The sequence below is a fragment of the Dermacentor silvarum genome, chromosome 4 (assembly GCF_013339745.2).
Source record: "Dermacentor silvarum isolate Dsil-2018 chromosome 4, BIME_Dsil_1.4, whole genome shotgun sequence".
In the NCBI taxonomy this organism is placed as follows: Eukaryota; Metazoa; Arthropoda; class Arachnida; order Ixodida; family Ixodidae; genus Dermacentor; species Dermacentor silvarum.
Window position 1 is genome coordinate 66,279,412 of NC_051157.2, and position 25,035 is coordinate 66,304,446.

General features: G+C 46.9%; 1 protein-coding gene across 2 annotated transcripts in view; it reads right to left on the bottom strand.

Moving 5' to 3' along the window:
• LOC119450184 (PAS domain-containing serine/threonine-protein kinase) overlaps positions 1-25,035 on the bottom strand; it is a 75,702-nt gene that overhangs the window by 46,154 nt on the left and 4,513 nt on the right. The window contains exons 2-6 of one of the 2 annotated variants that reach the window (XM_037713562.2): positions 16,789-17,005; positions 5,946-6,097; positions 4,137-4,380; positions 2,821-2,985; positions 2,188-2,331 (exon numbers count right to left, since the gene is read on the bottom strand). In XM_037713562.2, the coding sequence (XP_037569490.1) occupies positions 2,188-2,331; positions 2,821-2,985; positions 4,137-4,380; positions 5,946-6,097; positions 16,789-17,005 (922 nt within the window). Of the gene's footprint in view, positions 1-2,187; positions 2,332-2,820; positions 2,986-4,136; positions 4,381-5,945; positions 6,098-12,890; positions 13,565-16,788; positions 17,006-25,035 lie in introns of those variants that run through there. The other variant, XM_037713563.2, reaches the window with a different exon arrangement.

The window sequence follows — 25,035 nt, forward strand, 5'->3', positions numbered from 1 at the left end:
AATGCTTGCAACAGCCATTCCCAAGTGCTACTTGGAGCACAAGAGTGCAACTATTATAGTTGAAATGGGTACCCAGACAAATGGGTGCACATTTACCCTCACATAACTGGTAATGCCGTCTGCAAGCCCTGGAGGGAAGACTTCCGACTAGTACTTGTCAATCATGCCCTTTGCACTAATATGGGTGTCATTTAAGTTTTCATTTTTGTCTACTGAACCTCGATTAACTACCATAGGCTGGTTGCAAGTGTCTGATGCTGAACACACTTGTACACATGCGTTGTAGTTTTTTAAGTAATGGACCATTTGGTTTTTTTTTTTTCCCCGACGTCTAATGCTGCTCATGGCAAAGGACAGATACTCAATGGCACCAGTCACAGGCTATGACAGCAGCACTAATTAAAGAAAGAACACATGTTTCTGTGGGTGTGTTGGCGGTAATGCAAAGAAAAAATAATGTTTGGGCACAGAACACTCTGTGGAGTCTGCACTTACAATGTTCAAACAGCTTAGAAAACCTCAAAAGATTCAATGTGGGAACTCTATTTCCACCCCCACCCACTTTTTTCTGTGTATTGTTCATTGCCACTTCTTTTTTGTGTGTGTCCCGATTCCTACATTGCATGACCCACCACTCAATCAGGACATTTCTGAACCCCTAAGGCTTCACAAGTTTACATTAATAACAACTAAATACAGCAGTTTTTTTTTTTTCTCCCCAACCAATGGTTAATGTGTAGAGATGCAGTCTCACCAATACAGCATACTCATTGGCCCCCATTAGAGATAACTGATGTGGTGTATATGGCTCAAGATGCACTGAACTTGCTAAAGAAAGCACTGAGCATGTGATATTGGCGAGCAACCAATGAAATAACTAATTCCTTCCACAAACCAAGCATATTGTGGCCTAGTGGCAACAAACTGCGGCATAAATAAGGCTACCGCAAATTAGCTGATTAAAGAAATGGGTAAACTTATAAGTTGAGTCAAAAAGATACAAATGAGAAAAACAAATGTTTCCTGATATGCAGGCAAATACAGTATAGACCACTTATAACGTAACCGCTTACAGTGCAGGACAGGATATAACACGGTCTTTTCAGACTCCCAGTTAATTTTCCCATAGCACTCTATGTATACGCGTATCACTTATAGTGCAGTTGTGGGACATGAAATACCGGTTACAGTGGGGCTGCCTGGAAGTTCGGCAGTCAGCCTAGATGGCAAACGCTCCCCTCAAGCCACAAATACCGTATTTACATGAATCTAACGTGCACTTTTTTTCCGATAAAACAGGTGCAAAAATTGCGTGCCGCGTTAGAATCCAGTACAACCCTAAATCTGCGTTACCATATAGCCGTCGGCATTTCAAAATAGGCCGCCTCGCAACTCTCGAGCCTAGCTACCGTAGCTTCCTCCACGTGCTGCAGTACACATGCTTAGGCAATAGTCTACCGTCTGTCTTCACGTTCTCTGCGTCTGCTCTATCAGCATGAAGTACCGAGTTCGTCATGATGCCGCATTTAAAAGGAAAGTGATCATGTGTGCGGAGACGGACGGAAATCGGGCCGCATCACGGGCGTTCGGAGAATCCGAAACTTGCGTTCGGGACTAGCGCAAACAGAAGGAGAGGATTTTCCCCAGCAAAGCAATGCGGAACGGTTTCAATGGACCGAAGCAGGACGTAATCTGCAACGATCCACTTCGGCGATACAATCGCCTTAGCCCTATCTTGAAAGCAATCTGCGGCGGGGAAAGTCTGCCGCGCGCCGTGTTTTTGCTGCTTATAGGTCTCATTGAAGCGAGAGGCATGATAGCACGAAGGTCAACTCGCTCGCCGTGCTTCGTCACTCGAGCATTTTGAAAGTTTGTTTCTGCGGTCAACGAGCGAGATGTGTTCATGTTTTCTTGTGCGCGCATGACACCGTGCTTGTTCATTTATTTAGTAAGCGAATACGGAACCTTGAGCACTGTGACAGCGATGGCAGAAATGTGCCTGGAGTGTCCATTATCGCAATAAAATAGTTGTTTTGGTTATAGTGCAGTACTGCTTATAGTGCGAATATTCGCGACTCCGGTGACTTACGTTATAAGCGGTCTACACTGTATTTGGTTTTAAGGGCAGCTACTATCAAACAGTTGTATGACAGGACAACACACAGGGTGCAGCAGCAACAGCCTTACCCTGGTAGAGTCAAAAGTGACCATAGCAGTCGTTCGCTGCACAGGTTCCATGACAACTAAGCAACGTGGCTCAGAGTCAGATTCCAACTTGCGGACCCACACCGACACCGGAACCACTTTCCCATCACTGTCTATGAGGTCCATCTAGACAGATGAAAGACAGAAACAACCATCAAAGGTGAACATGCAGAAGACATAGCAGACTGCACAAAAGGATGTGTGTGCACAAGAATGAGAACAAGTTGCAGCATGTAAAAATATGAAAAGCAGATATAACAACAATAGTTATCATGTGCACTATAGCAAAAAATTACAATATTCTGCTCAGTGGTGCCACACAAAGCACATTACTAGGCTGCAGTCAAGAGTTCAGTGAAGCTGAATCTAGAGAAACAATGTCTCACTCGCTGCTTCACAACCTAAATTTACAAGAAGAACATTGGGATCATCGACTGCCAGCAATGCAAAAACAATAAGGGAGCCATAAGGGAGTCATAAGAACACTGCAGACTATAACAAAGTGTGACTTTAGTGGCTTGTTCATTAATGCTAGTCACTCGTTTATCAACAGTAAGGACACAAGACCAGCTTGCCCATGACAGCAGTAGAGCACAACCACCAAAGGAGACTTACCACTTTGCCAGCGATGACGACCACTTCCCCGGTAGCATCAACATCGGCCTCAGTGAGGGCATACTGGCCCTTCTTCATGGCTAGGAATTCAGAGAGGCGCCGGCTGCTCACCTGGGTGCTCAAAACGCCCAACAGGGCACAGGCTGCCTTGTTGGCCGTCAGGATCTGGAAACATCAGGACAGCATGACAGTTGACAAGTCTGAATTACATCAGCTTGGTGGAAATTCAATGTGCTAGTATCAGGACAGCATGACAGTTGACAAGTCTGAATTACATCAGCTTGGTGGAAATTCAATGTGCTAGTAACAGCTTGTACGGAACCAAATTGCAAAATTTCTGCTTGTTTAATTTTTTTTCCAATTGTTCTACTTGTCTATTTTCATATAAATATTTGAAAGCTTATATAAAAATCTGTTCTCAATTCACTGCAATTCAACAGTTGTTAAAATACAACAATTTTATTCAAATTGATTCAGCCATAGCCAAATGAAAGGATTTCTGCGTTTCGCAGGTGTTCAAAGAGATAGAGCAAAAACTAAAGGTTCCTCTTTGTATATGACGATCACCCAAGGTAGAATAGGAGAGGTGGCCAAACGGCGCCGCTCCGCCAATGTGCCGCGCATGACGCGACAGCTCTCGAGTTGCCGCCGCTTTGCGTAAGGTGGCAGCAGTGGTAGTCTGGGCTCACTTCTCCGCCCCACCATACTTGAAAGTACGTAGACGGCGGGCGTCGCGAGCATTCAAACTGTATTTTTATGTCTCCGACTTTTGAGAAAGAGCTCCGCGTCATAGTGCCATACACCAGGGAGGTCTTCAATACCACTGAATTTTAAAGCCACAAAAGTTTGCGATAATAACCGACCTTTTACAGCACAGCGAAAGCTTACGATGCGTGTCTTTGAGCCTATAAAACTCCTGTCACCACCTGGCAACTGCTGCGGCAACTCGAGAGGTGTGGCGATACACTTGCGGCGCTCGTTCGGCCACCTCTCATATTCTGCCACCGTGCCTAAGGTTGATTGAATTCTGAGCTTTGGCAGTAGGTGTCAGTGCTTCCATCACTTCCCTACATAACAACCAATAACAAATCTTTGGCGAGATTGGCACAAGTGTGCGAGGTCAGCGAGAACCTACCAGAGGTTGGCTGAAGCCTGGCCCATGCTACGATAAGCATATTATACTGAAAATAGGTCAATATAGTTGAAACAGATACATGGGGGGTGCGTTCAGCTACTCAAAGCTGTCTTTTGCAGCCATGTTAGGTCAGAGGGCAGTTGTCCAGGAAACTGACAAGTTTCAAAGCTGTTGTTACTACCTGTGTGGTGGAGGCATCGATGGTGACGACTGCTTTCCCCGGCTGCAGCAGAGATGCCACCGGTGAGGAGGGAGCCCCTCCTCCGCTGTAGAAGACCCAGCTGCCACTAAGCAGGTTGGTGCTTCCCCCGTGTGACGGCTGCAGCTCGGGGGGCCCCGACACTCCACCTGCGCCACAGCCACTGCCCCAGCTGCCAAAGCTGAAGGCACACAGTGCAGTGCCCCGCAGCTTGCTCAGCGAACACCTGTGTATGGCATAACACACACAATGTCCCTAAATTCGAAGGCTTCAAATTTGCAATGCAGTTACAGGCATCCTTGAAATGATGAATCCCAAAGAAAAGAGAGGAAGACAACTGAAATCTGGCAAAAAATACCAAAACATGATCTATTGCTAAAGATATTGCTTTTCTTTGATCATACTGCCCCTGTTGATGACATAGCTACTAAATCCATGTTTTAGAAGTGGAAGGTCTGCACACGATGATAATGCTGCTGAATTTGTTGAGAAATGTTCATATTGAATAGCCCTCTCCTATTGGCTGTGCGCCGCGTGGTTATTGACAAACTGCAGGGGCTCAGCTATAATTTCGGGCATAAAGCTCAGTTTACTCAAGTGATGAATTCAACATTTAGTATTGCTGTACTAATTGTACAGCTAGTCCTAACACAAGTACTGACAGTGAACATTCATCATGTACAGTAGAACCTCATTTAGATGTCCAGAAAAAAAAATATGCAAGAAATGATGCACTAACCGGGAAAACGCACGATCTGAAGTAGCTAAAAAATTTGGCAGAATCTACGTAATGCAAATCGTTGCAGCACGAGATGCCGACGCACGCCAAGCTGGCGGGGCACGAGTGGCCTGGGACGCGTGTTGTCGTTCTTGCAGCTTCACCAGGCTTACATTTGCGCTCCTGATATTTGGCCTGCGTCAGCAGCTTCTTCAAGTGGAACATTTAGGCGGGAATTTCTGTTGTGCCCATGTGAATCAGTTGTGGCACGAGATGCCAGGCCCAAGCGACCCGAGACGCACGTTGCCATTTTCCTATTTCATAGTGTTTTAAGACAGCGACAATAAGCCAAAATGAAATTGGGCTGGTGGGCGATGCCGAATACGGTGACTACGGTGCAGCCTGAGCGAAGCATGACGCTCACTTCGAGATGCCTGCAGAAGGCAACGGCAGCATATTTAGGTTATCGTGCAGTGCGCTTCCAACGGCACTAAGCCCCACACGCTGTGAAACAGATAGATGAAGATGCTCATTGCAATAGGGTTCACGGCGATAACTGTTAATGCGAGTACGTGACAACCTGTGAGATTTGATGGTACCGGAATAACTGAGTGCGCATCAGCGTTTTCACGGGGAAGCTGCTGTGGCAGGCAGCTACTGTTCTCACCGCACGCACCTTGTCCCTTTTCTAGTTCACATGGAATCTAGTGGCAGGAAAACAGTATCATGTGATTGCAGCTTGGCGATGTCATTGGTGCTGAAAGATTGTGTGTTCCCAGGACATATGAACTACTAAAAACTAAGCGTAGCTGATTTGAATAATTTTTTGTGTTCTCGGTCGCGAACACTGGTGCCAGGAAATTGTAACTACCTGGATCATATCAACGAGGTGCTATTGTACTCCTCTGTACAAGGACATTGGCAAGCTACTGTTTATGACATGGGAATGCCTGTCGAAAACACTCCAAATTTTTTTTCACGGGCTGATCTCATTATCTGGGTCCCCTGTGCCAGCTTGGCCCAGATAATGATGCAGCATCCCAACGGCAATGCTCTCGCAAGCGAAAACCCACCTGCGTTGCTGCTGTGCTGCTCCGCCTGCCATGGCCCCATCGGAGTGCCGGTCTGAGCGACACGCACGCACCACTCGGTCAAGTGGTGTCAGGGGGCTGCTACCTAGCGCAGGCCAGCCACGGCTACGAACAAGAGACTTGGGAGGTGACAGCTGCATAAAAGGCCAGACATGTACTAAATAAACACCAGACCACAGCGAAGAAAAACGAAACCAACTTTGCCCCCTTTGGACAAACTGGAAAGCAAATAAATATTTATGTCAATACTTTGGGACAGTGTGAAAAAAAATAAAAAACTAAAGAAAGACAGAACCAGACAACATGAGCACAGACTCACAAGCATTTATTTGAAAATACATTACACACACACACACACAAACAGAATGAAGACATGCAACGTTTTGTGCAACACCAAAAATCAATGTTTTAAGGTAACATGCTTTTGGTACTCCAGCTCCGTTTAGTGCTCCACCTTTTCCATATCTTGCAATGTTGCTTTCTGGTGTCACAAATAATCAATTGTCCCATATTTGTGCATATTAATGTGCGTGCACAAGCGTCTATTCAAATAAAGACTTGTTGTTAGTCTGCGCTGATGTTGTCCAGTCTTACCATTCTTTTTTTTTTCACACTGTCCAAAAGTTTTCACGTCTCGACAATTGAATGACCCTCAAAGTAAAACACATCTTAAAAAAAAAAACCCTGCCCCTTCCACTCCATGAAGATGTTCGAACAGCGAAGCTGTGTTAGTTACACCGAGTGTTATGAGTGTTACATGTGCATGTGTTGCACATGATGCAATTGCATAAACACAAGTAAACACAGATCTACAACAGGAAGTTATATATGGAAACGTTGCAAGGCAAGAAGAGGAGGCAACTTCCGACGCTACACGATGAGTCTCCAGTTCTCTAGTCGAAACCTGCCGAGCTGCCGCCAGAGGCATCGGCTGCAGTCACGAACACCGCGAGCGTTCGGTGCTTTTTCCGAGCTTTTGTACGATTTTTGTGCAAGTGCGTTATTTTCGTTTCATGCGTCCTTGGGCCTATCATATATTAAAGGGGCCCTGAACAACCCTTCAGGCTTGGTGAAAAAGCACCGTACATGGATAGCATACGCTGCTGTGAACATCTTAGCCAAATTTTGCAGTCGTGCATGACACGTGGATCTTGCAAGCGGAGCACTAAGTAACGCTTCTCTCAAACACTTCTTTCAACAGAAGCCTGCTCCTCACTCTTTTCTGGACGCTTCATTTCGTAATATAGCAGATTCCCATACGCGACTGCTATTGGCCAATAGCTGACATCAATCAAGAAGGGTGTTTGGATCAGTGCGCTTCTTCCTTCCGTTACTGTGTACATTTATCGACGCAGTATAATACGCAGGATGAAGTACGCGAAAATTTGCTTTAGAATTTCGATAATAATTACATACTTCCGGAAGAATCCGACTATCGTCTGCTCACGCTCAGCCTCAAATGCCCACGTAGGATCCTACTGCACTTTGGCCACCCTGCTTATCGGTGTCGTAGCCGTTGGGTCTCGCTAACTTCGACTAGTTCTGAACACTCAACTAGCCTCGAGCCACACGAAAGTTAAGGTCAGACCACACACACACTTGCCAGCGCGCGCTCACTCCTGGCCGGTCCTGGTTAGATGCCTTGGCAGACTTTGCTTCGTAATAAGCTATTGATAGCGCTTCAAAATGTGCAAGTTGGATGTGGCTACTATCTGCTGCGAGCACGCACTCTAGCCCTCTCACGCACAAAGCAAACGCTGCAGTTGCATGTAGCTGCGGTCTGCTACATAGCATAGATACCGCCGCCGCCGTGACGAGCCCACTGGCTGAGCACACTGCAGTTCGCCAAGGACAACCGCGTTAGGCACGTCATAGGCGCCAAAATCAGAAATAATGACGTCTATGTGAGCACCCAAAATAAAATTTGAACTGCACCCTATGGTAGGAACAGCGTTGTGGGCACGCCCCGCTCCTCCGTAGCCTTTGCAGTGCAAATCATTGAAGGAGTGGAAGCACCGCGACCTATATGTTTGATTGCCAATAACTCCAATAACTCCCCTTCTGCTGAACGCATTGAAGAACTTTTTGTGGCAAAGTATTTCTGAAATAGTCAAATTTAACTTCAAATGCATTCATCAAATTCAATAAAAAGTGGTTCAGTGCCCCTTTAAACCTGAAATAGCATGCCAAACCTTTTGCTCGGGTAACCTCCCCACCTATCATTAAAATTTCTCTCACCGGCATGCACGTATTTTAACTACTGGTTGATAGTACTGCAGTTTCTTAGTGACGCATCGTTGGAATACGCAAATTATGAGCATGGTGGGTGGACTATGCAGTGTGAATGAAATTCAATGGCAGAGCACGTTCGAGAGACTACTGCCCTAGGTTAGCAATCTGGCATAACGCAAGTACCAACATTTTGGGCACATTAGCTCACAGGACCCAAATGCAAAATATATCTTTTTCGTTCACTACTGTATATGATCATAACAAATATTATAATGAAGGTATTTTCCTGTCAGATGCAGCTTCTTTATAATGATGAGGTTCTGCTGTATCAATTACCACAACAAAGTGGAAGAAGCCGAGAGAAAGTTTGAAACAACAGCTACAGCACCCATCAGGTACATCTTTAAAAAGCATTGTATATTCGAATGCTGCCAAGAACAGCCAGCATCAATGCTCAGAAAGTGTTCAAAAGCACTACTGAGCACTTCTACTAGCCTCATGTTCTTGGCGAGGTATATGGACTTTACAAACTTGTGGGAAAACCACCAGAAGTGCCACGGCTGCCAGCACTTCCACAGTACTTAAAGGGCTCCTCCCAGGTCTGGGCATTTTCAGCTGACAAGTGCACTGCATACAATGCGCACTAACGGTCGTATCTGCTAAGTATTACAAACCTACATGCCGCAGAAAGAGCTTAAATTTCAAACCAAACACCATTTGCTCTTCTCCTCGCGGGCCCAGCTGGAGAATCGCACAGGTGCGCCTACGTACATGGAAGTGCTGCGACGTCGCTCACAGTGACACGTGACTTCAAGAATTATTCAAGGCAATATCAGTTATTTATTTAATCTGTTGCTTGAATAGACGAACTAAAGTTTAGAGAAATAAAAAAAAAACACAAACCAAATGTCTGCGTGTTTTTGTTTTACGTTGTACCGAAGCAAGAGAAATGTACTTCCGTTTCGTCTGCTTCTTCCCACGTCGTGCAGTTGCGTGCACAGAGAACAAAACTATGTCATTTTCTACTGTGTTCCAGCGCTGCGATCATGTTTTCATCCTCTCGCGTCTGCCTCAGTGCTCGCGATTGTGGCACTCGCTGATACTGCTAATCAGGTGTTCTCTTGCAGAGTGCGCAAAATCGTCCCCTGCCCGAAACGAGACAAACGCAACAGCTCACAGGCACGACCGTACCAGAAGCGCACCACTCAGCATAAACGCGAAAGAGTAAAAAAAAAAAAAAAAAGGAAAAAAAAAGAGAAAAAAAAAGGGCGGGGCCCGTGACGTATTTGTTACGCGAACCTCCGGCTCCGGTATGGGGGACCGCAGGGGAGGAATTCCACTTGCGGAGGCTAGACTGGGCAAGTGGAGAGAGTGTCATGTTGGCAGTGGCACTCGCCTCCTGAAATCATGCGATCGCAGCACTTCAAATATTGCTATCTCTGCTATTAATGAACAAATTTGAAAAATTCTTGCGGCAGAACACTCCTTAGAGGGCAAGTAACAATTTCCAACGTATAACCAATATTTGCTATGCGGCCTGGTAATGGTTCCTTTAAGAGAGGCACCCTTCAACATTTCTCAAATTTTCTTGTGTATATGGCTAGCATACTAAAAAAAAAGTTTAAAGAAGAAAATGTCTAACATAATTTGCCATAGAGGAACTAATAAGAAATGTTAACTGATATGCTCTAAGTTTAGTAAATAGTTGGAGATGCCATAAATAGCTTTACTTCCTTTAAAGCGACTATGAAGGCCATTACGGCCACCAGCACCAGTAGCTTGATTTCTTGGATAGATTAACATAATGAACGCTTCAATATTAGGACTGTGACAAATTGCTGAAAGCATCAATAATCCTGACTCTATGCAGCAGGTGCAAGAAAAACAGCTGCTTAATTTCTGCTGAAGGGCCCCTTTTAATCACCTCCATAAGTGTTGAAAGTTGATCATGAGCAACTCACAGGAAGGATCTGGATACAAGCTAACAAGAGCAGCCAGTTTTGTCTCCCGGCAGAATTCTTTTTGGAGCAGCAGTGGTCACACAGTGAAATTCCTGAACTAAATATTCGAGAAAAATAAAGTTCGAATATTGAATCTTGCACTCAAGACTTCAATAAGTGTCATCTTTTGCACTTGAACAGAAACAAATATTTTACAATTTGAAATAGCAAATTCTAGAATTGAATATGAATCAAACAGCAAAGACTATTCGATTCATATTTAAAATTTATTACATTTATGCGCTCCTTTTCCGCCTCCAACTGACACACGCTCAAAACTGATATGGAATTGAATGTGCATCCAAGGTCATGTAAAGTCATATGTAGCATGGTTGCTGTAAAAGCCTATCATCACTCTTGATGAATGGTTTTTAATGAATGGCTTTTCCAGTACAAGCATGCCATACACTATAACCCAAATGTAAGTTTCAAATCCAATCAATGCTACAACATTCTGAGGGCATAGCAAATGCCCTCCTCTGCCCCACAACACAGCAATTTTTTCCATGGGGAACCTCACCAATAGTCATGAAGATAGCATTACCTTCATCGAATTTAATGAACAAACGAGATGATAATCTTGCACCGGACTACAACAGTTGCCAGATTTATACAGTCATCTAAACAATCTTGAAAAGCAGAGGTATGTGAATATTTGTTATTTTGAGCATGACTCAAACAGTGATTTCCATTGGATCTGTACTCAAGAATTTTATATCTAGTAGTACTTTGTAGTATCTGGTTTGGCCAAATGTCAGCTGCAGTACTGTTACTGGAACCTGCATGTAGGAAGTATGCAAATGACAAGTAGTGCTTAAGTGGCAGCTTCAAGTGCCGGCAGATTGCTGTCAAAGTCAACTCAACCAGAAATGCTCAGTCATACTTACATTTGTTCCAATTCAGGGCCATTTTCTACAGCAAGCAATATTTTCATTGCAAAGGAGAGTGCCTTCTTGGGAAGCATGAGGAGAAATGGTGCACGATAGCTTACACTCATTTCTGTTTTAAGGTGTCTGCATATTTTCTATGATGAAGTGTGGGTGAGGAATAGGCAAAAGTTGGGTCCAGTTCCCTTGGTGGAGCTCGCCATGTCTGCACCACCGAGACAACTATGTAGTATTGTGAAGTTTTGTTCATTTCTTTTTCTTGGGCTGGTAACAAACAGCTTTCTCAATGAACCTTATCGATGACACAATAGGGTAAACCACGCAAAAACGTGAATATGATGGGAGAAATGGACGACACAGGCACTGCTCCTGTCTTAGTCCTGTTCTTGCACGCTGTTGAGCACATTATGTCATCATACCAACAAGCACTGCTAACAACCATATTGCTTGCAGAAGCACTGAGTCATGTACAGTTACTCTGCACCATTGTTTTCATTCCTGTGGTTGCACCCTGTGATAACACCTTACCTCTTGCTTACCTTACCTTACCTCTCGCATGCTGTGCAGTTCAGTAGAGCTAATTTTTAATATTTTAACACCCGAAGTGGAACTATGGTAGTCCTAAATATGTGACTGCTCGTAAGATGTATGGCACCTTCGCTAAGCAGTCAGCCGAACGGGTTAAAAAGTGGGAACAAGTTCGATGACAGGAAGGCAACAGCCTACATCTCGCGAGATTGAGGACCCGGATGCAAGTGGACGGCTAGCTAAACCGTCCCACTCGTTCACGCACATCACGAGTGCCATTCAAGGTCACACCGAGATCCATATACCGCGTATCGGAAGGCGCGGCCAGTCGCCCACCCGTGTGACTCTAGCCCACCCGAAGAGCGAACGGCAGTGGCCGAGTGGGTGGGTGGGTGCGACAATTCCATAGCGAGCGATCGCAACACAGGACGGCTCATGAACCACAGTCGAGAGACGCCAAAAGGGGCGAGAATCGCGGAGAGACGACCGGAAGAGGTCGCGAAAAACCAGACAGAAATTATTTGGTTGAACTGAGGGGAAGCCAGACCGGGCAACGATCCCGCTGACGCATAATGAATGAACCGGCGCGCAGCGCTGGCGACGCAGCACTGACGTCGAGCGACGACCGGCGCGTGCGAAGACGTTCAGGCGCAGCGGTACGAACGCAAAAGGAGGGCTGGGAAGGAAATTAAGAGAGAGAAAAAAAAAAGGGGGGGGGGGGGGAGCAAAGTGGTAAAAACTAAGAACAGGGCTGGCGGTTAGGTGTGCTCCGGTGCCGTTGATAAAGGCGTGCCGAGCGTCTTTTCATTTCTACCGACGTTTCGGGTCCTTTCGCGCACCAAATTACGGGACCATCGGTTGTGGTGCGAGATATTCCTGGTGCTAAGACGGAACCGACGTCGCAAACAGTGCACGAAACATCACACGCGGCTGCCACCAAGTCACCACCCGCAGATCTCGAGAAGGAACCGCGAAGCGCCCCAACATTCGCCCTATTACGCGTACGAAACAAATGAAGTCCTGCCCAACATATACAGCGGCGACTGCACGCGGAGCAGTTTTAGCAAACAGCCGTTCCTCCCTCCATACAAACGTCGTTGGCGCGACGATGGGCCGTAGTGGCATCGAGGCAAATGCTACGGTGTTCCCTCTTCACGTACCACCTTCGGGATTCGAGGCTCAAGTAGCCCCGATCCATACCGCGAAAAACAGTGATCTAATCAAAGGGTCCCCTCAGCCCGTTGTCCGTAATAAAATCTACGCCTGCACGTTTCTCTCACCTGTCATTTTCGCCATCCGCACCAAGTGGCTGTCCGCGCACGGAGGGAGAGCGGCGTAGCAGCGCGTCGTCTGCTCGCGACGAGGCTTTCAAAAAAACGCTTGACCTCCTCTTCCGAAGCACGACGGGGCTGGCTGGCCGCCCGAGAGTCCGGTCGCGACGACCACGGCGGCGGCGAAGAAGCAAGCAGGCAGAGAACAGTTGACGAGGGGCCGGTTCGCGCACGAATTAGCGGCGCTAGGGCGGCGTACGACGAGGGCTTGCCCCCCCTACTGCATGCGCTCCACCGTTGCAGCGCCAAGACTACCACCACCACCACCACCAAGTCGACAAGCGCGAATCGATAGACGAGAGAAGGGCCGGCGCGTGCCGAGCAAGCGCGGTCAAGCGAGCGGCGGCTGCTGTCGTCTGCTTCGCTGCTACGCGCGCGCGCGAGCGCGCACGCCGCCGCTAGGGTGCGACCGACGACGTCGGCATCGCGGCTCGGCGTACTACGACGGGGGGAGGCGTCGAAGAAAAACAAGGAACGCGCGATGATAAAAGGAAATATAAAAGGGGAAACAAAATCCACGCGGAAGCGTTGTTCGCCGGGCGCCCGGAACCAAGTCGGCACGCATGCGCCCGAGTCGGCTCGCTCCTTCCTTTGCGTTTTGAGGGCTGCGCCCGGTTGAACTAGCCGAACGCTTCCAACCGCGACCGATCCAAACACACACACAACAGCACCGCGGCGTGCGGTGCCCGCTTCACAACGAGCACGTCACGGCATAATCAACGCGCGGTATTCGAGGCAGGCAGGCGCCCGATGCCGGGCTGGGAGGACAGGTGACAGTGCCCTATCGTTGGCGCATAGTCCCATTTCAATGGAACCAGTGCGCTCCAGAGGCGACGGACGAATCGGCAACTAGAAAGTCCCGTTTTAATGCGTTGACATGAATGTTATATATATATATATATATATATATATATATATATATATATATATATATATATATATATATATATAGTTCCTGGGACCTGGGACCTCAAGGGGGTGCGACGTGATGCTATCGCATGTACCGCTAAATCGCCACTGGACGTTTTCACGGAGCTTCACACAGCTCAAGCATACTCGAATAGATCGCTAGTGTTGACCAGCCAAAATCGCTGTTTCAGCTATGGATGACACTACCAGCCATCTTTGCGGCCGACTAAATATTGTGACGAAAAAGAGAGAGAGAGAGAGATAGAAAAGAAAATGGGATTGGGAGGCTAGGCTCGCTGCCTGCCGCGACACGCCAGGGCACAGTGTCTTCTGAAGAATTTAACGCCCCTAAATGGATAATGGCGACCCGTCTGGTCATTCACGTCGCCATTACGTGCAGCAAAGCAGTTTCACGTGATTAAAAACAAGCGTCAGACGTGAACCTCGTCGCTGGTGCTAGAACACAAAATTTAACTAAGCCTTCGGGCTGTTTACCCCGGGTAAATTTCAATGCGCCTACACGAACAAACGATGACAAGGGAACTACTTTGTCCTCAGCACAGACTTCCTGCATGGGGGGAGAGGGCAACAATAATTTGTTCGCCATGCAGAGCATCGAGCAGCAAGTCCAGCATTCTTGCAGCGTCAGTCACCACCAAAAACGGAAAGGACGAACGCCAGAAAGTGGAGAAAACTATCGCTATCCGTTCAGCCCACCTTCATTTCTACCTACGTCACTGATATTTTTATAACAGGCTAAAAAATAGTAATCGGTACATTCGAAAATTAATGTTGGAAAGAGATGAAAGATAGAGAAGCGGCGAAATTATTTTAACGCCGAAACTGCAATTTAAATTCGGGATTCCAACCTACAGGAATGAGGAAAACGGTGAAACTAGGTAGGAATTAAACGTCAGTCGTGTGTACGCAGGAAGGGAGGAATGAAAACGCGAGCGGCGTAAGAAACAAAGTGGAACACGTAATTGCTCGAAACTGCATCTCTCGTGGAATAAGACCGGCCGGCCCTAAACATGACCTAACCTCAAAACCCAGCGTCTGTGAATGAATCGCGTCAGTGTTACACACACGGGCGAATATGGACAGTGGGATACGCGCTCTAGTTGCCCTCACCTGTTCGCGTTTCATTCTGGCTCACCTGGTGCAACTGTTAACTATTAAAAAAGAACTCTGATAGAATTTAACAAAACGAACGCTATATACTCGTAAGTACGACAGTTAGCGTTTATACCTAACAAAGACAGGCAATTTAGCGCGATACAGGCATAAAACAGAAAAGAAAAATCTATACGTAATGAAATTCGGTTGTGTGCTAAATGTGTCAGAAGCGTAGCTATTCGCTAAACGAGCAGGACGAATAGACGCGCCTAACGACAGAAGAAAATAATAGAAAAAATAAGGAACGTCGAAATAAGGTACGAAGATAGGGTCTGTGGACGTGATGAGGCAAATGCGACCAGTAATATCATCCCTTCCTTGCAATCCTTCCGTGACCCGCCCAACTCCTGATCCCTGTCCTCAAGTTCACCTCTTCCCTTCAGGCAGCCCGCACACGACAGCTACGCCGACGACCTCCTCGAATGCAGACGCCGGCCGTCAAGATGAAAGTCCGAAATGTTTAGTCGACACGGTCGAGTTGACGAGAACTGACGGCTCCGACGCATATGTTTGCTAATCTAGAAGAAGGGGGCGCGTCGGGGGAGCTCGCCGTAGGGTGCCTCGATGCATTCCCTCTTCCCTTGGGGAGCGCACTGAATTACCCTAGCCCGCCGCAGTTACCGAGGATGAAAGAAAAGGCAAAGTTTCGCGAAGCATTGCATACACGGATATCGACGCGCCTGAGGTAGCGCCGCGAGAATGAAACATTTACGCCAACGGTGCTAAAGTCGCGAAAAACGAGCCGCGACGAGACCACCAATCGAGGTGTACCATGCATATCCTCTCGGGGCATGGGACGTATTCGTTAACAATACCAATAGGAAGTAGAATCAGCTTACGCCTCGGGTTAAGCATCATTTAGTCTGCTCGAGAATGTACTGTACACTCTCGAGTATATCCTCTTGTGGTGAGGTGCAGGCCCCACGAGCAGCTCTTTTCAGATGGCGCATGCTGAAATCGCAATAATTCGTGCTTCGTAAATACGAAAGGTATAATGACTAAACGCTCGAAGCTTACGGCAGGTAACGGAATTTCTGCGCTAGATCAGTGTCCACGTTCGTTTCATACCAGCTCTAGCCGTAAAGCCGTCAAACTCACCAAGCAACCACTATGGACTATTTGATCAAACATGAAGAAAAGCAAGGCTTGCATAACTAAGCCGCGCTCATAAATTCTCCGTAGCACATGGCCCTGTTCAAAATTACTTGTCTTTCGCAGTCATCTGCTTGCTATACACGGCATACAAACGCTGATAGAAGGCAGCAGCAGACCAGCCCCCTCCACCCCTACTAGCAGCTTGCGGGCGCCCGTCTCAAACTGTGGTCAGCAAAGCTACAGAACCAGTCTGCTAGAAGTGTCCGTCACTCGACAAGCAATTCATTCAACCTTGACTGAAGAGCTATAGGATGCATGAGTATGCACGGGGACTTCATTTAAGTACATCCATATCCAGAACTACAATTTTTACTCGGTACCTGGAGGTTGCGATACCTCTCCACTGAAGGGGTCGGTGAAGCTTCCATTGTGCTCCTCGGCGAATCCTGAGCCAATGGGCTATAAGCGATCAAGTACACCTGGCATTTACATCAAGCAACCACTCATCGCAGGATTCGCAGAGGAGCGTGCGTTGCCCATCACTCGGTATAGAGCTGAGAGGCCCGCTCTGCGAATGCGGGGGCCCAAAGCTAAGTTTACACAAGGGCACTTCTCACACGAGTTCACGCGGTGTAGGAATGCGATTAACGCTATCGCAATTCAGTACCTGCTTCCGGCCCATGGTGCCCGGGGCGGTCTGCGCGCCGCCGCCAGCGCCGCCGCATGAGGCCGACCGGAAGCGCAGCGTTGGGGCGATGCTGCCGGCGTGCCCCAGTGGCGAGGACGTCATCGACGGTCCGTAGCACCGCGACGACCGCGACGGGCAGCTCGGCTGCTGCGGGCTGCATGCTTGATCCGCGCTACCGGCGCCGGCTGTGCACGACCTGGGAAAACGAACGGGGCACATGACTCCATTTTACTTACTTAGAGGGACACTAAAGTGAAAAACTGAATCAGTTTAGATTCATAAAGCATTCTTGAACTATGAAGAACTATATACTTACGTTGCTTGAGCTTGAATATTTCAAGGTCTCATTTCTGATTTTTGCGCCGAAACCCCAGGGCCGACACGTCAGTGTGACGTCACGAATTGCAAAGTATCGTTTTCTCATTTCGGCCGTTGTGCTTCAGTAAAAGTTCTTGAAGATTGCCACGTTGACTATTTGGCTCTTTTAGAACAGTGTAGTCCATCTTTACCGATAAAGGTTTAACTAGACCTGAGCAGACGGCATCAAAATCCGTGACGTCACGGTGGATTGGTGAAAGAATTTCAAGGCGGCGTCATCACCCATTTTTTTTTTTTTTTTGCGTATTTTCTGGCATGTCAAAGGTCTCCTCACTGTAAGAGCGGCTTTTTTGTCATTGTAGAATGGTAATTTAACAAGACAGCTCAAATCATTTTTTTTTCTTTAATCTCCCTTTAAATTACCATACTTTACAGGCCACCAGTGGAGGCTATAATTGGAGCCCACGAAGGCGAGAGTGCGAATTGGGAAGAAAAACGAAACGAAAAGTGGACGCGGAAATAGACGATATAAGAAACTATACAAGGACAGCATATGGCGTGACCGTCGACGTGAACGTACGAAAACTTTGCCGGAATAACGTAACGATTCTATTTCAATGTTATTCCTTTTTGCGCTTCGCCAGCGGCCCGAGTGGCGCTCTCTGCCCACTTGATCACCGACATCGCGGCCGGCCGCGTGAACGGTGGTTCTTAAGAAAGGTAAACAATCGCACCTAAAGGAATCCCTACATTACGCCGGCCCTTGAATACAGTGAATTGCATGTGTCATGTCTAGACAAATAAATTCCAGGAAGCCTTAGGGAAGCCTCAACATGGACAGGTGCCAATGTTTCGTCAAGGGGACTGGTTTCGTAGGGGCTTCCCTTGTTTGGCCCGGTTGATCAATGCACCATCTATCTGCAGCACAAAAGACCAATGGAGCTCACGCAAAGAAAGAAGAAAGCACGAGTGAAGTGACCAACAACTAAAGCAAAGCAAGCAAACCCCGAACACTGTCAATAATCGCAATACTGCAACGATGCGTCATCAAATACTGTCAGTGCGTCGATCGGCAGTTGATCGGCAGCTATACGACACCGCGGTGGCATGGGGGCTTCCGGCGTGGCTGAACTATACAGACTCTACAGAAAATCTTGCTTATATACACTACAGTTGTAAATAACAGTCCGGGGAGCATTTCGCCGCAGAGATAGAAGCAGATGAAATGGCACGCGAGGAGGCGAGCTATACCTTCCCCCAGCACACTCTCCCTTTGCCTCGACTAACACCACATTTCTCTCCTACCTTCCATTTTTCTTGTCACGAAAGGTTGTCATAAGGCTTGAAAGCTGAGCTTGTTCGTCTTGGTATACACCTAAGAGAATATACTTGGGGACCGCGCGAAAACACGGGACAAGATGCTTCCTTTTTATGATGCGCAGCGCTTTTCCAAAGACGGTTCTGCGTTTCGCGGAAATCCGCGAGTTGTTCCAAAGCCACCAAGATTTGGTTGCTCGCGCAAGTGCAGCGCGGGTGTGACGAGAAAATACCATTTATTTATTTATTTATTTATTTATTTATTTATTTATTTATTTATTTATTTATTTATTTACTTACTTCAGGGGTGGGGCTCTCCAAAGTCATTTTGGAGCAACTTGCAGCAGACTAAATTTCATTTTGAAGCAATTTGGAGCAGTTTGAAGCCGGCTAATCCGAATTCTGGTAGAATAATGGATACGGCAGCGCACTTCGAAACCCACGACGAAACACAAAATAAACCAACAGGAAGCTCGTAGCAGAAGCGCACTTTGTAGCTATAGCGTATATTAGAATATGGAAGAGCAGGTCGAGCGGCGGCACGGCGCATGCTTTGCTGTAATCATGGATCCGGAAGCTCAAAGAGGTGTGACGTAATGCAGACGTATTTCTCTCGCATTTACCACTAAATCGCCACCGAATTTCCTTGCTTCCTCCATGATAAGCAAGTACAGGTGTTCTCTATATAGCCGAGCGCAGTGTGAATCATGTTCAGCGTGGCATGCCCTCAAGGGAAACCAAAGCGAGACATCTGCTCATCAATGGCGGCCAGGAGCAACTGCAGGAGGTGGCTTAGGAACCAAGCTGACTTGATATCCTGTCATTTGCTATCATGATCTAGCTATACTAACATTTGTATCGTGTCTGTTTGATCTTTTTATTATTTATCAGTAGTTCAACAATAAGGGTAAAGGCCCCGCAAAAAAAAAAAAAAAAAAAGTTGGCGTGACTTTAGCGTTAACGCATCTCAGCTCTCGCGCTGCAGACCCAGGCTCAAATCCTAAAAGAGACGTGCGTCCCCCCCCCCCCCCCTTTTTTTTTTCCTTTTTTCTCCGACGCTCCAACGTGTGGTAAGTTTCGTTATATGGAAAGACAACGCCAACTATTAGCGCGAAGTGTCCATAAGGTGACAACCACATGGAATGCACTTTTGGCGCATGCATCTATACAAAAATAGAAACACAATACAAGTTATATCCATACAAACCACAAAAAAAAAGTGTGCTTCGCGTGCTCGAACAACAGGCTCTTAAATGTCGTGCTATAGGTGTTACATATTTAAAATGTTTCGCAGCACACGCGATATGGACATAGACGAAGAAGCGATGCATACGCACAGAACTTATAGCCGCGCCATATCCGCAAACTTTACTTTTCTTTAATCATAATCTGATCAGAGTTCAAACTAAAGACGTGAGTTACGCTAACTGTAATCATGCATATGCAAACCACGCCGCACTTGCTTTAGGGTCAAGAATATCGCATTCCCCCCACCCATTCATATATATATAGTGTCGTGGGAGGGACGATGATGCACACATAACCTCATCACAACACCTCTAGAAAGGTATTTCCAAGCGGGGCGATTCTCATCCGATGATAAAACCAACACAATATCGAGTGAGAGCTCGAGGCCAGCCACTTGAGGTGGCCATCCTAGCCATCTCAAACTCGCAAAATAAATAATAAATAAATAAAACTAAAAAAAAAAAAACTGCAGTCGGCTCAGAAATGGGACACCCCAACCAACCGAGTGCTCGTCGCTGTCGCATTTTATGACACGCTATATCCGAGAAGGCCGCAGGAACGTCAAGCGAGCATCTAGCCCAGTGCACGCTGCCGCTTCAAGGGCGAACGGTGGAGGCGCATCGAATGAAGCGCTGTCGCGCACATGACATGACCACAGCGCGATCGACTCGCAACTCCGACGGATCGAGCAGCACGCGCTCGCCCCCCGTCGAGCGCGTGCAAATAAAGCCCCCTGAAAAATAAGCAAAGACGTGGTCCTTACGTATGAAATGAAACAAGAAGAACGGCGCCTTCTCTCGAGTTTCCGGCACTGTTAGCTTTTGTATTTTTCCTTCTAACCTCCCCCTATATACCCACGCTGTTGTTTTAGTTATTACAGCGAAGCTGTATACCTTCGTTGGTCGGAAAATTTCGTGGCGTAAACACAAAACTCCAGGTTAAGAATTATATATATGCTGTATGCGTGATTGCAAACAAAGATATGCCGTTAGCCTTCTATTTTTAACCTGGAATTTTGTGTTTACGCCACGAAATTATATATATATATATATATATATATATATATATATATATATATATATATATATACTTAGTCACGTCACCACGCTTTCATATATAAAAGGGAGACCCGTCTAGCAACTTATTCAGTTCATTCTAAGACTGTCATGGGTAGGCCACGGAAATTAAACACACCAGAAGAACAGCGTGGATACAATGCTAGAATATGTGTGGTGTTTGATACAGCTTCGCTGGACATTCACGTTCGCAGGGCGGGATGGCGGCCAATTCCCCCCCCCCCCCCCCCCCCATACTGCACAAGACTAATTTTTACAGCCAACCAGGCTTGCTCTTTTGGTTTTCTTTATACGGGGGACTTGCTGCAAAAGCACGCGCACGAAAAAAAAAAAAAAAAGGGGGGGGGGGGGGGACATCAAAGATAGTATGCAGCTAAGTGATGCAGGTGCTGTAGCAAAGAGTTTTCGCATTTGTTTTCGTTATCCAAGGGGTATGGTTCGAAGGAAGGCCCGAGTATGGTCTCCCCGAGCATCTTGTAGGGCACAGCCACAAAAAGTGGTGAGCGTCCGCAGCAGGAGGCAGTAGACCATATCTGCTCAGCTGCCACGGTCAGTCGCGCCTGTCGGTTACGCAAGCCCTCCATCAGCCCTCTCCTGCCACTTTCGCCTTTGTTTTATTTATTTATTTTTTTCTCCGTTAACTCGTAAGTGCTAGAACAGCGAGCGCGACCTCGAGCCTAATGCGGGAGCGAAAACGAGCGAAAACGTGTTTCGGACACGGAGAACAGGATATTCTGTTTTCTGTCGCTCCGGTTTCGGTCAACCTTTACGCCTATACGTCTCCACTAAAACAGCTCCGTGTAGTTCCCGTGGTCTCGAACAAAAAAAGGCCCGCGAGAAGGCCCGAGTGAAACGCTGAATCCCTGCACTGCTGGCTGACGACCATGACCCGGCGTGGATTGACGACGCGATGATTGGTTTAGCCTTCACACGTACGTCTCGGTTGCGAAGAGGTTTCTTTTTCTCTTCTTGTAGCTGAACGCGTGCGCATAGAGTGAACGAGGCAACTATTCACTATAAACCTACAGTCGCGTTCAATACTAGCTGCAACACGGCGCCCGCGGTCGAATGGGTTCCAAGACTGAACGGCGGCGTCGACATACGAAAAATTCGTTTAATAAATACCAGTAACGGGATTTGCAACAGTGTTTGGTCCTCCAATTTCTCGCTTGTCGGCGCCGCAGTGCAGTCTTGGAGCCCCTTCAACCGCAGGGCACCGTGTTGTAACTCGTATTGAACACGATAGCACAGGTAAACGATTTAGTGCACAAATTATGGTGATGACATTTCCGACGTCGGTGACCAGTGCACCTGCACCGATAGAACACAGCAAAGCGTACTTCCTTTTTTTATCATACCGCTATATGTATATATCATAGTGATCTATATCCTCTCTACTATCTGTTACATACTTCAGTACTAGAGATACCAGCCTAACGTTATGCAGGCAGTGCATAGTCAAGTAGTATAGGAAGCCTATATGAATATTTTCCGTAATATGTGCAGAAGAACGGTAAATTGGGCGAGTTCAACAAGATGAGGAATACCGATATTGAAAGGCGCGAGGCGGGAAGTCAATCTTTCCATTGTATTTTTGCAATAAGCATTCAAGGTACTACGCTGCAAAGGATTATATGCAAGGATTATCGAGGAATGTCGCCAACTTGCAGACAACGTTGTCCTGTTCAGCATATCTGGAGGTGACCTGGAACCAATTATCGATGACTTGAAGTGGCAACGTCTTAGACTAGGTTTGAATATTAATATGCAGAAACTATTGTAGCGTTACCTACCAAGAGACTAGGGGTTTGTAAGTGCTAGTCGCGATCTTAAAACTGAAGGAGTGCGTTTATCAAGGCCTAGTAGCCACAGAGAAGCCGCATCATGAGAGGGAAATTTGCAGACAAATAAAAATGGATTGGAGCATGTGGCAGACACTCCGAAGTCGTTAACGGCAGCATACCGATATCCATGAAAAGAAAATTATACAAAACGTGCTTCCTACCAGTACTAGCCAATGACGCTGAAACTTGAAAGATAAAGAAAACTTTAAGCAAAGCGCAACGAGCGATGAAATGAATAGTCATCGGTGTACCGTCAAGACACAGCCAGAAGGTAGCATGAATTACAGAGCAGGATGTAGTAGCGGATATTCCAGTTCAAAAGTTGGGCCGGTAATGTGACGCGTGAAACAGATATCCGGCAGTCTATTACATAAATTAACAGAGTGAACGTCAGATGAAGGAAAAGGCAGTCAAGCGGTGTGACGAAATAAGGAAATTTGCCATTGTATGCGATGGAGTATATACTATAAAAAAATTTAACACCTTTATGGGTGTATAAGGGGTGTTTGGTAGATCCATATGGCTAACGCCTTCACGTTTAAGAAGTAACATCAAATAATATTGTGGGGAAAATTAAGGTGCCTTGTTTGCCGACTTTTTCTGGCAAGTAAAAAATGCTGATATCTGCAACAGAAGAGACGAAATATGCATTAAATAAACTTTCAAAGCTACTGCTGCCAAATTCTCTTGTCAGATATTTTGAGCACCCAAGGCTATCAGAATTATTACAGTTTTCAACTACAGCTTTTCTTACCACATGCACGTCTAGTTAGAGCTCGTTGTCTCGCTCTATAAAACTTCTGAAGGCCGTAACAGTAGCGATGTTACCCATGGACGAGCCAACACATTTAAAGGTGTAAACATTTTAGAGTGAAAACACTAAAGGAAGATATACGTAGTTGGATATCGCCTTTGTCCCGCAGTATATACAAAAATAGGATTTTGGGACCGAATTCATAAAGCTTTTCGGTCATAAGTGCCAGTGGCGCACCGACGGGGAGGGTTTCGTGGGTTCAAAGCCCCTCCCCCCCCCCCCCCCCCCCCACACACCCACGCGTTTAGCACCACCAGCCCAACGTGTACCTTCGGTGCTCTGTTCACATTTTCTTGATTCACATAAGCACTATCATTATCTTGTATTTTTAATTCACTCTCAAATTCAAGGAGGGCCAACCGCGTGCTCGATGGTTTTGCGTTGAATTCCACTGAAGCAGCTCTATAGGCGGAAAAAATATGCAATTTTCGCCTTTAAGGGGTTGCTATGCAGTTTGACCCCTTTTCTTTCCTTGCGCCTTTGAGTACTGCAACTAAGATGCGAGACGCGCAATCATCTGCACACTTGCGCACCCTCGCCCCCCAAATAACCCCCCCCCCCCCCCCCCCCGGCAGAGATCCTGGTTGCGCTACTGGTAAGTGATTTGCCATTGGACGGCCGCTTTTGCTAATGGCTGCACGCCACGTCTTCCTTACTGTACCGCTCTTCGGGTTCCCTGCAAAGAACATTGCGCATAAAGTCCCTAGATATTTCTTTGTTGCTTTGAAATCTATGGACTTTAATTGCGCGCTGCGTGTGCTTCACTTTGCGTTCGCCAGAGGCCACGCGTGGCTGTTTGTCAGTAAAATCCCTACATAGGAAAAGTACCGCCATCCTTTGATCAACGTCGCTTCTCTCTCTCCTGTATCTCCGATTGGACGATGATAGCGCGCGCTTTCACTTCTTTATATTTTGTTTTTTTTCCCGCCTCAGAGCCATGTTGAAAGTCACTCTGCGCAGCCGCAGTCGCCGGCGGCGGGCCTGCGGCGCGCGGTCGCCCTCAGAGCTTCAACGGGCATAGAGTTTCTCACTATAACATAGTGTGAAACTCTATGTCAACGGGAACTTTCTAGGGGCGCCACCGTCGCCTTGCTTTCGTAATCAAAAAAAAAAAAAAAAAAAAAAAAAAAAAAAAAAACTAGCGCTTCGGGAGAAGAGATGGCGGAGGAAAGTAGATCGCGGTACTTTTTTTTTTATTTGTCAGCATGCGGGAGCCATATAGAGTAACTATTTGTCATTAGTCGGAAGGCGCTTCATCCTCCTGTCTTCGTCTGCTTTGAACTCTGGCGATAGCGGTGTTGTGGGCCGAGTTCTGTGAGGGGCCCTGCCCCTGTAGTGGGCATCGCTCGCCATGCACTAGATGACGAGCAGAAAAGCTATCGCTCTCACTGCTCCGAAATCGGCCAAAACGGCCAATTTTTTTCTGCTACGCTGTAATCATCGCGCAGGGCAGCAGCTTGTCTATATGGACGACTCTCCGCACGCACACAGTCGCACAGGACCTTCGCCCTGCTCTCAAAGGCGCAGTGCATAGCCGCCGCCATTTTGCAACCGTCAGTTCGTCCAGCCGCACACCGCCTCGCTTCGCAGCTTTTTTACATCGCGGACA